This window comes from Peromyscus eremicus, chromosome 16_21 (genome assembly GCF_949786415.1).
Source record: "Peromyscus eremicus chromosome 16_21, PerEre_H2_v1, whole genome shotgun sequence".
In the NCBI taxonomy this organism is placed as follows: Eukaryota; Metazoa; Chordata; class Mammalia; order Rodentia; family Cricetidae; genus Peromyscus; species Peromyscus eremicus.
Genome location: NC_081432.1, coordinates 22814334 through 22824669, shown reverse-complemented (window position 1 = coordinate 22824669; position 10336 = coordinate 22814334). Strand labels below are relative to the sequence as shown.

Sequence of the window (10336 nt, the reverse complement as noted above, 5' to 3'; positions counted from 1 at the left end):
CCCCCTTCTGGCCTCTACTGGTCCTGCACATATGTGTCAAACATATATAGACAAACACCTGTATCCATAAACTAAAATAAAACTAATTTTTTTTTTTTTTTTTTTTTGGTTTTTCGATACAGGGTTTCTCTGTGTAGCTTTGCGCCTTCCCTGGAACTCACTTGGTAGCCCAGGCTGGCCTCGAACTCACAGAGATCCACCTGGCTCTGCCTCCCGAGTGCTGGGATTAAAGGCGTGCGCCACCACCGCCCGGTAAAACTAATTTTTTAAAGATTTATTTATTGCCGGGCGGTGATGGCGCATGCCTTTAATCCCAGCACCCGGGAGGCAGAGGCAGGTGGATCTCTGTGAGTTCGAGGCCAGCCTGGGGTACAGACTGAGTTTCAAGAACAGGCTCCAAAGCTACACAGAGAAACCCTGTCTCAAAAAACAAAACAAACAAACAAAAAGATTTATTATGCGTACAATATTCTGCCTGCATGTGCACCTGCTCACCAGAAGAGGGCACCAGATCTCATTACAGATGTTGTGAGCCACCATGTGGGTGCTGGGAATTGAACTCAGTCGGTGCTCTTAACCTCTCAGCCGTCTCTCCAGCCCCAAAATCAATTTTTTAAAAAATGAAAAAAGATTCATTTTTATTTTATGTATCTGAGTGTTTTGCCTTCATATATATGTGTGTGAGCTATGAATGTCTTGTGCCTCTGGTAGCCAGAAGAGGGTGCTAGTTCCCCTGGAACTGTAGTTATGGACAGTTACGAGCCACCTTGTGGGTGCTAGGAACCGAATCCAAGTTGTCTGCAAGAGCAGCAAGTGCTCTCAACCTCTGCGCCATCTCTCTGGCTCTTACAACTTTAACACAGAAGATAGAATCTTATTTAATTCAGTGTTTTTGGTTTCTAGTTCATTACTACAAAGCTGGGAGTCTCTGGTCATGTGCACAGATTAATGGCTGGATCCATGGCAGGTAAGATGAAGAGGTACATTCATATCTGATAAGTAAGTGTTCTTTAGTGCTTAATTTGGGGGGCTAGAGAGATGGCCAAGCAGTTAAGAGTACTTGCTGCTCTTTTTAAAAAAATATATTTATTCAAAAATATTATATATATTTTTTGAGATACAGTCTCACTATGTAGTCCTGGCTTGCCTGTATTTAAATATTCTTATTTATTTATTTATTTGTTCATTTGTTCATTTAGTCATTTATTTGTGTGTGTGTGTGTGTGTGTGTGTATACATGTATATGTCACTTTTTTTTCATTTACAATTCTGTTCTTTTCAGGCATGACAGCGGTTATCTGCACTTACCCTCTTGATGTGGTTAGGGTGCGCCTCGCCTTCCAGGTGAAAGGGGAGCATACCTATTCAGGGATCATTCATGCATTCAAGACGATTTATGCTAAGGTATTTCATCCCACTGTCCAAACTGATAGCATGTCTTCTCACAGCTAGGAAAATGTTAAAGGATATCCACTTTTCCCTTTATTTGGAATTAATGATACTAGATTAGGGGTGTGGCTTAGTGGGAGAGCACTTACCTGCACAGTCCTGGCTTGATCTCCAGTACCACAGGAGAAAGAGAGTGGAGGAGTGGGGGAGGGAGGGAGGGAGGAAGGGCCTTGTTAATGATCAGAGCAGCAGTAATCCTGACAAGTCCGCAGCTGTGTTTCAGGAGAGTCCTGGGCCGTTTCTGTTGTATACCCTGTGCTTTTCTTATGATGTTTATCATAATGAATGTGATATCATCTTCTGATTTTCTTCATTCAAAGGAAGGCGGTTTCCTTGGATTCTACAGAGGTCTGATGCCTACTATATTGGGAATGGCCCCGTATGCAGGTACGATTCAAATCGGGCCAGGCAGGCGGTGCACATCTCTAATCCCAGCACTCAGGGCAGAGGCAGAGGCAGGCGGATTGCTGGGAGTTGGAAGCCAGTGTGGTTTACACAGTGAGCTCCCGGCCAGCCAGGGCTCCACAGTGAGGCTCCATCTCAGAAGTAAAGCAGGTCAAGGCAAAGCTGCAGGAAACTGGCAGCATCCTACTTTGTGTTTCCGTCCTCAGTGTCGGTTAAGTGATAACGTGCTAGCTGAAAATGGTTTTTACTAAGTGATGATGATGGATTGAAGATTCACATATGGTCATCCAGCCCATTGTGTATAAAGTTTACTATTTAGGTACACTGAGTAGATATGCAATTTTATGTCTTTTTATTAAGATCTGACTTAGTTAAAGCCTTACTAATGAACACTTAAGTTGTTAAGAATTCAGGTTTAGGGCTAGAGAGATGGTTCAGTGGTTAAGAGCAAATGGATGCTCTTGCAGAAGAGCAGGGTTTGGTTCCTAGTACCCACATGGTAGCTTACAGTCATCTGTTACTCCAGTTCAGATGTCTCACACCCTCTCCTGGCCTCTGCAGGCACCAGGCATGCATGTGCTGCACACACAAACACTCATACACACAAGTTTCTAAAATAAAGTAGAAAGATGCATGGTGGCACTGGAGAGGGGGGTCAGAGCTTCAGGATCTGAAATCAGCTACATTTGAGGTTTGGGCGTAATGGGGAAATACCTGTAATCCCAGACGCTTGAGAAGTTAAGGCAGAAAACTGGGGGTTTGGGGCCAGCCCAGTAATGTACAAGAACCTCTTTCTCTCATTTCTGTTTTGTTTGATTTTTGTTTTTAGATGAGTTTTGTAGTCCGAGCTGGCCTCATTATGTAGCCGAGAACCTGCGTCTAAGTGCTAGGATTGTAACTGACTGCTATGCTTGCTCAAACACTGTCTCTTTTAAAACTTACTTATGTGTATGAGTGTTCTGCCTGCCTGTGCATGTGTATGTACATCGCATGCTGGCCTATGGCCCGTGGAGGCCAGAAGAGGGTTACAGACAGCTGTAAGGCACATGTGGGTGCTGGGTCCTTTGCAAAAGCAGCAAGTGCTCTTAATGGCTGAGCCGTTTCTCCAGACCCTAAAACAATTCAGTTGTTTTTCAATAACAGCTTTATAGAGTTATGACTAGAACACCATACCATTTGTTCATGGAAGTTTCCAGTTCATGTCAATTAGACATCATCCTTCACCCATAGTTAGGACGGACTCCCAAGTCTAAACAGCCATTAATTTTTACATCTCTACAGGTTTGCATTTCATTTAAAGGAAATAATATTGGGATTGACTTCTCTGATTATGTGTTTTCAAAGTTCAATGTGTTGGAGACATACTGTATTTTCTTGTTGTTTTTTTTTGTAGTATTGTTTTGTATGAGTGCATATTTATTTTTGAGACAGTACCCTAGTCTAGCCTTGAACTTGCTATGTAGCTTGAAATACTGATCCTCTTGCTTGGGACTCCCAGGTGCTGGGCTGACAGTAGGTTCCATTGAGCCTGGCTTCTATGTCTTTATAGTGAAATTTTTTTATTATATCTATTTATTATATGCATATGTATATAAAATTATGAATTACAGGCTGGGTGTAGTGGTGCATGCCTTTAATCTCAACCCATGAGGCTAAGTCCAGCCTGATCTACATAGTGAGTTTCAGGCCAGCCAGGATTACATAGTGAGACTGTGTCTTAGAACCCCCCTGAATTATGGATTATGAGTTTATATTTTGCTCTGTTTAAACCTTGGAATACTGCATAATTCTACTCCTCTATGATATGAAATTGTGTTCACTACTGCCCTGTAAATGCACAGTATGCTAATGTGTGAAAACCAATGCTATCGTTTTTTTGGTAAGTGGTAGTATCTTTGAATTAGTATTTATAGATATTAATTAAATATCTTATATGAAGGCAATTATTCTAGACTAGGAAATGCATACTTTGTTCCTTCTACTAACTCGTTTTGATGTAAGGAAGCTCTTTTTCTCAGTTCATGTTATGGTGAGTTCATGATTTCCTTTTCAGGTGTTTCCTTTTTTACCTTCGGTACCTTGAAGAGCGTTGGGCTTTCCTACGCGCCCACCCTGCTCGGCCGCCCTTCATCTGACAATCCCAATGTCCTAGTTCTGAGGACCCATGTGAACTTACTTTGTGGTGGTGTTGCTGGAGCAATAGCCCAGACGATATCGTAAGTGTCTCAACTTGAGCTGTCCGTCAGGTCTTTTCTCTGTGTCTCGTCGACGCTATTAGTCATTTTATCCTCTCTCCCTGACAAAATGTTGCTTCATCTTGATAGGTATTCATTTAGTACTTTTTCAGATATGTCTTTGTCATAAGTATATTTAGATAATTACATGCCAACAGTTGATTATCTTCATCTAGATCCTCCCAGTTTCCTATGGATTCATTTGAACAAAAGCAAGAGAATCACTTGAATATGATGATTCATTTGTTCTCATCAATTGGCCCAAAGAAGTTTCTGAAGTTTGAGCCATTTAGAGTGTGTGTGTGTGTGTGTGTGTGTGTGTGTGTGTGTAAGCCCCTTGCATTAAAATCTTGAAAACTTACTTTGTTCCGGATAGTATATGAATCATTGTAAGGTTCACTGAAGGAGAAAATAAAATTGCTGACTCAGCAAGCCCCTTTTGGTTAGATTTTGTTTTTCTTTTTTTTTTTTTTTCTTTTTTCTTTTCTTTTTCCTTTCTTTTTTTTTTTGGTTTTTCGAGACAGGGTTTCTCTGTGTAGCTTTGCGCCTTTTCCTGGAACTCACTTGGTAGCCCAGGCTGGCCTCGAACTCACAGAGATCCGCCTGGCTCTGCCTCCCGAGTGCTGGGATTAAAGGCGTGAGCCACCAACACCCGGCTTTGTTTTTATTTTATGTGTAAATGTGGGTTTGTGCATAAGCATACAGTTCCAGAGCCCAGAAGAGGGGTCAGGTCTGCAGCTGGCCTTACAGTGGTTGTGAGCCACTGACGTGGGTGCTGGGAACTGAACTCAGGTCCTCTGAGCAGAGTTTCCCTGGCAGTCCTGGAACTCACTCTGAAGACCAGGCTGGCCTTGAACTCACAGAGATCCACCTGCCTCTGCCTCCCGAGTGCTGGGATTAAAGGTATGCAGCACCACCGCCTGATGCCCAAGCTGTTTTTATTGAAACAGTACAGTGTTTAACTGGAGTTAAATCTGTTGGCATGGAGAGAGAACATTATAATAAATGCATTACTATGTCAAAATTGGGAAAGTAGTTTCACGTAATTTCTCTAGACCAAGAAGATCAAGTAGAGTGAGATAAAAGTGACTGGAAACTGAGCAATGGGGACTTTTCAGGGAAAGAAAGTCAGAAAGCCTTTGCGATGACATATCCAGAGCACCAGAAAGACGCAGAAAGGGAGTGCTGTGACCAGACTCAGCAGGAGTCCTAGGTGGGAAAAGCAAAGCCAGAGTCAGCTGGACAGGATGCTCAGGACCGAGAATTGCCCTGGGAAAGCTGATGGCGGATTCAGATGGAAGCTGGTGTTATACTGCAGAGGACAAAGGACAGAGGTGTCTGCTTAGCTGTGGAAGTCTGTCTGTGGACCACAGTTCTGCTGTGGACTCAGACTGTCTCTACGTTCTAGATGTCCTTTTGCTCTGTCACCCCCCACCACTCCCCACCACCCCCGCCCTTTCCTCACAGTTGACTCACATCTTAGCCCGTCTTTTCTTTCTCTCCATTTCCCCTCCCACCCGCTACCCCCAAAATAGGGTCTCTTGTATTCAAAACTGGTCTCAAACTTGTTATGTACCCGAGGATGGCTTTGAACTTCAAACCCTCCTGCCTCCATCTGCCCAGTGCTGGGTTGTCTTTCTTGTCAGACTTTCTTTGAACTGCCAGCCCCCAAATAATGACACGGAAACATTATTAATTATGAAAGCTTGGTCTTTAGATTAGGCTTGTTTCCAACTAGCTCTTACTATTCAAATTAACCTGCTTCTATCAATCTATGTTCTGTCACGTGGCTCTTTACCTCTCCTCCATTCTGTATGTCCATATCCCTCTGTGACTGGCTGGTGCCTCCTGCAGCTCCAGATTCAAACCCTGACTTCCTCTCTCTGCCCGGAAGTTCTGCCTGTGCCCTCCTGCCTAGCTATTGGCCATTCAACTCTTTATTAGACCAATCCAAAGGTGCCTTAGGCAGGTGAGGCAAAACACAGACACCTTCATGCAGCGTGAACAAATATTCCAAAACAGGAATGCCCAGTGGATGTGGAAGTTTGGTTTCAGTGGTTGTCAAATAGTAAATGAGAGGTTATTTTTAAGTCTTTAATTCTTCTGTTTCTCTAGCTACCCATTTGATGTGACCCGTCGGAGAATGCAGTTGGGGACAGTCCTGCCAGAGTCTGAAAAGTGCCTGTAAGTGTTCTGACATCTAACCTAGAAATGTAATGTTTTCTTTTAAACATTTCTATCTTTTGGTGTTTTTTCGAGACAGGATTTCTCTGTGTAGCTTTGGCCATAGTGGAACTAGCTTTGTAGACCAGGCTGGCCTCGAACTCAGAGACCTGTACCTCCCTAGTGCTGGGATAAAAGAAGTGATCCACCACCACCCAGCTAATTTCTACTTTTTAAAGACAGGATCTCAAGTAGCCCTGATTGGCTTCCAACTTTGTATGCAACATGCCTGACCTAGAACTTGTGATCTTTTGACTTAGCAAAGCTATCTTTGAACTGCTGGTCCTCCATCTCCCAAGTGCTAAGCTTATAGGCGTGTACCACCTAGACTCATTTGTTTGTGTGTATGTGTTTATGTATGTAAGTATGTATGGCTTTTGAGAAGACAGTCCCTCTCTCTAGCTCATGTTGGCCTGAAACTCCTGTTTTAGCTTTTGAAGTGCTAGGATTACAGGTTTGACAACCGCAGTCAGCTAAGCCTCTATGAAAAATGCTACCATGGGCCTGGTGGTGGTGGCGCACGCCTTTAATCCCATCACCCATGGGAGGCAGAGACAGGTGGATCTCTGTGAGTTCAAGGCCAGCCTGGGCTACAGAGCGAGATCCAGGACAGCCAGAGCTACACAGAGAAGAAACCTGTCTGGAAAAAACAAAAAACAAAAAAATGCTACTGCAGCCTGGGCCTGGTGGCATAGTCCTCTTTCCCCAGCATGTGGGAGGCAGGAAATTACAGTTCAAAGCCAGCCCAAGCTATAGACCAAGGTTCTGTCTGAAGAAACCAACCAATCAACAATCACCAAAGCTCTCCTGGGTTCTGAGGTTGTCTTGTCTGTCACCTCAAGAGTAGTTGCTTCATCGTTTTCCCACTGTCTTTCAGTACGATGCGGGAGACCATGAAGTATGTCTATGGACACCATGGGATTCGGAAAGGACTGTACCGTGGCTTGTCTCTGAACTACATCCGCTGTATTCCCTCGCAAGCCGTGGCTTTCACAACCTATGAACTTATGAAGCAATTTTTTCACCTTAACTAAAAGAAAAAATTACCATTTGTGATGGTTCTCCTCAGTAAATTCTCAGAGGGAAATATATATATATATATATAAATGTTACCTTAATTGTGAGGGAGACATTACTTGAAGGGGACATTTGCCCTGTCACAGGAACCACTGGGGCTCTAATACTTGATTTCTGTTGGATTTTAAATCATAGATCGAAAGTGCTTAGCATAATGTTTTGTTTTCTTTTTGATGGGATCTAGATATGTAACCCTGGCTGGCTTGGAACTCCTGTGGAGACCAGACTGGCCTAGACTCCTGTCAATCCTCCTGCCTCTGCCTCCCAAGTACTGAGATCTCCGGCATGTGCCACCATGCCTGCTCTGACATACTTTTTAATGGCAAACATTATACCTTAGAACCCTGCAAAACCATCTTGCGCTGAGGGTGGTCACTGCTGGTTATTTTAAAGTACTGTTTGGAAGGAGAGGTGGGTTCGTATTGGAGTTCAAGAGATTGTCATTGGTTTCACCACACGATTCCAAACTTCATTGTAATTGTGGTCATGGAGGCGGGGAGGGACAGGAATCAAATCCAGGGCCCTTTGCATGCCAGGCACAGGTTGTCCCCACTATGCCACACCCCCAGCCTGTAATTATGATTGTCTTTTTTTCCTCAGTGCTGAGGGAGTTGAGCCCAGGGCCTTGCATGTGCAAGGCAAGCACCATACCACTGAGCTACATTCCTGACCTTTTTCTTTTTTAGCGGTGTGCTGGGATCAAACTCATGCATGCTAATTGCACCCCACCAATGGCCTGCACCCCACCAATGCCATGCACCCCCAGCCCTCTAACACTGCTTGTTATCCCCCGACTCTCCATCCTTTCTTTCCTTGTGCTGGGGAGTAAACTCAGGGTCTCTCTCGCCTGTCTTGCTAGATAAGTGCTCTACCTCTGAACTACATCTCCAGCATCTGACCTTGTGGAGTGTAATTAAAGTCAGCAGACTCGGTTTAATTGTAGTGGAATGAGAATTGAATATCTGGGAAACATAGCTAGCAACAAAGTAGTGTTGTTATGTTTCTTCTCAGAGTTCTGCTCCAGTTGATAAAAGGACACCTTTTCCTCATTGATTTGAAAAGTTTTTCTTTATTTTTATTTTCCTCTCTTTGGGGATTGAATCTAGGACCTCGTACATGCCAGTCAAGTGGTGTACCCTACCACTGAGCTACATCCTCAGCTCTCTTCATTTCTCAATACAATTGGTCTTGTCTTACAAAGGAGAGACTTAATCAGGTTTTGTTCAAATGCTGTTACCAAGTACTTTGATTTTCGTGAGTTTAAAAAAAAAAGCACTGTATTTCTCAAAGGCAGTAATAATGAAAATTAAATATCTTTGCTCTTAAAAGGAGAGTAGCATTGTAGATGTTTGTCTTAAATCACTTGATGTGTACTAGAAAATTTAAGTGGACCATGAATATAGCTGAAGCAATGTTTCCAAGATACTATGTCAATATACAAGTTCTTCCATGTACAGTATGTTTAGTATGTCATACTTCTAAGTGTAAATATAGAACACGCTGATGGTTACATTTTAAAGAAAGTTGTTTAGAATATAAGAATCCTGATCATTGTGTGTAGAGCCCTTTTCTCTTTTGTTGTGAGCATGACAGATGGAGTAGCAGCAGTGACTGTCTGTCTGTCCGTAGAGGTGGGGCTTTGTAGAGCCGATGTGAGCTGTAAGACTTTAAATATAAGCTGCTAAGGTTATTTCTGCATTTTTTTTGCGCATAAAGATTTCTTGTCATATCTTGGTAAAAATTGGATGAATTAGTTCCATTTGTGTAATCTTTACTTTAAAAATGAACATGTACTTTGTGACTTGAAGTGTACTGGGAGTGGGGATACATCGGTTTATAAAGCTCTTTTGTATATTTTCATTTCTGGACAACACTGTAGCTAATTATTCCATTCAATCTTAGGTTAATTTAAACCTATAAAATAAATATCTCAGTTATATTATCAATAAAAGAGAACTGAAAATATTTTTTAAAATAAGAAATTGCATTCTATGTCTGTTATAGAATCCGTAAGATATTAAAAGTAATTTTTTATCCTTGTTTTGATGGTTTCCTTTATTTACTTATCATCTGCGGAACCTGAGATCAACCTGAAGGTTTTGCACATGCTAGGTGAACACTTTACCACTGAACTGGGTCCCCAGCCTCTCTATTTAGTTAGTTTTATTTTTTCTTATTTATTTAATATTATTTTATGTGTATGAGTGTTTTGCCGGTATGCATGTCTGTGCCCCACAGACATGCCTGACATACCCAAGGAGGTCAGAAGCAAGACACTGGATCCCCTGGAATTGGATTATAGGTTCTTGTCAGCTGGCATGTGGGTGCTGGGTATCGAACTGGAGTCCAATGGAAGAGCAACCCGTGTTCTTAGCTATGAGCCATATCTCCAGCCCCTTATTTCTTTTCTTTTCTTTTCTTTTTATTTTGAAGCAGTCTCTTTATGTAACCCAAGCTGGCCTGAAACTCAAAATCTTCCTGCCTCAGCCTCTCCTGTGCTGGGGTTGCAAGTATATGCCACCACATCAGGCCAATACCTTTCTTTTTAAATATATGCATTATTATTTTTCAAATGTTTACATCATCATCATCATCATTATCAATTATTTACTTTGGTTTTCTTGAGACAGGGTTTCTCTGTGTAGCCCTGGCTGCCCTAGAACTCATTAGGTAGACCAGACTGGCCTCACAAAGTTAAAGGCGTTTGTCATCACCACCCAGCTTTAAAGGTCTGCATTATTGAAGGAAAATTGTTAAATATGAAATATCAGAATGAGAGGGCTGGGTAGATGGTTCAGGTGACAAACAGCTTTGTAACCTACTTTTCAGATTCCTAGCTCCCACATAAGAGCCAGGTTTAGTCATAGACCCGGTCTCATAAGATAAAGTGAAGAGCCATAGGAGGCACCCAGTGTCCAACCACTGGTCCCCCCCCCCCATGCTCAGAA

The 10336-nt window shown here is 42.6% G+C and overlaps 1 protein-coding gene across 1 annotated transcript in view; it reads left to right on the top strand.

Moving 5' to 3' along the window:
* Slc25a16 (solute carrier family 25 member 16) overlaps nucleotides 1-9421 on the top strand; it is a 21442-nt gene extending 12021 nt beyond the window's left edge. Inside the window, exons 4-9 of the mRNA XM_059282309.1 lie at nucleotides 904-967; nucleotides 1283-1404; nucleotides 1770-1836; nucleotides 3908-4070; nucleotides 6204-6272; nucleotides 7189-9421. Of these exons, the coding sequence (XP_059138292.1) occupies nucleotides 904-967; nucleotides 1283-1404; nucleotides 1770-1836; nucleotides 3908-4070; nucleotides 6204-6272; nucleotides 7189-7345 (642 nt within the window). The 3' untranslated portion in view covers nucleotides 7346-9421. The remainder of the gene's footprint in view (nucleotides 1-903; nucleotides 968-1282; nucleotides 1405-1769; nucleotides 1837-3907; nucleotides 4071-6203; nucleotides 6273-7188) is intronic.
* The last annotated feature ends 915 nt before the right edge of the window (nucleotides 9422-10336 follow it).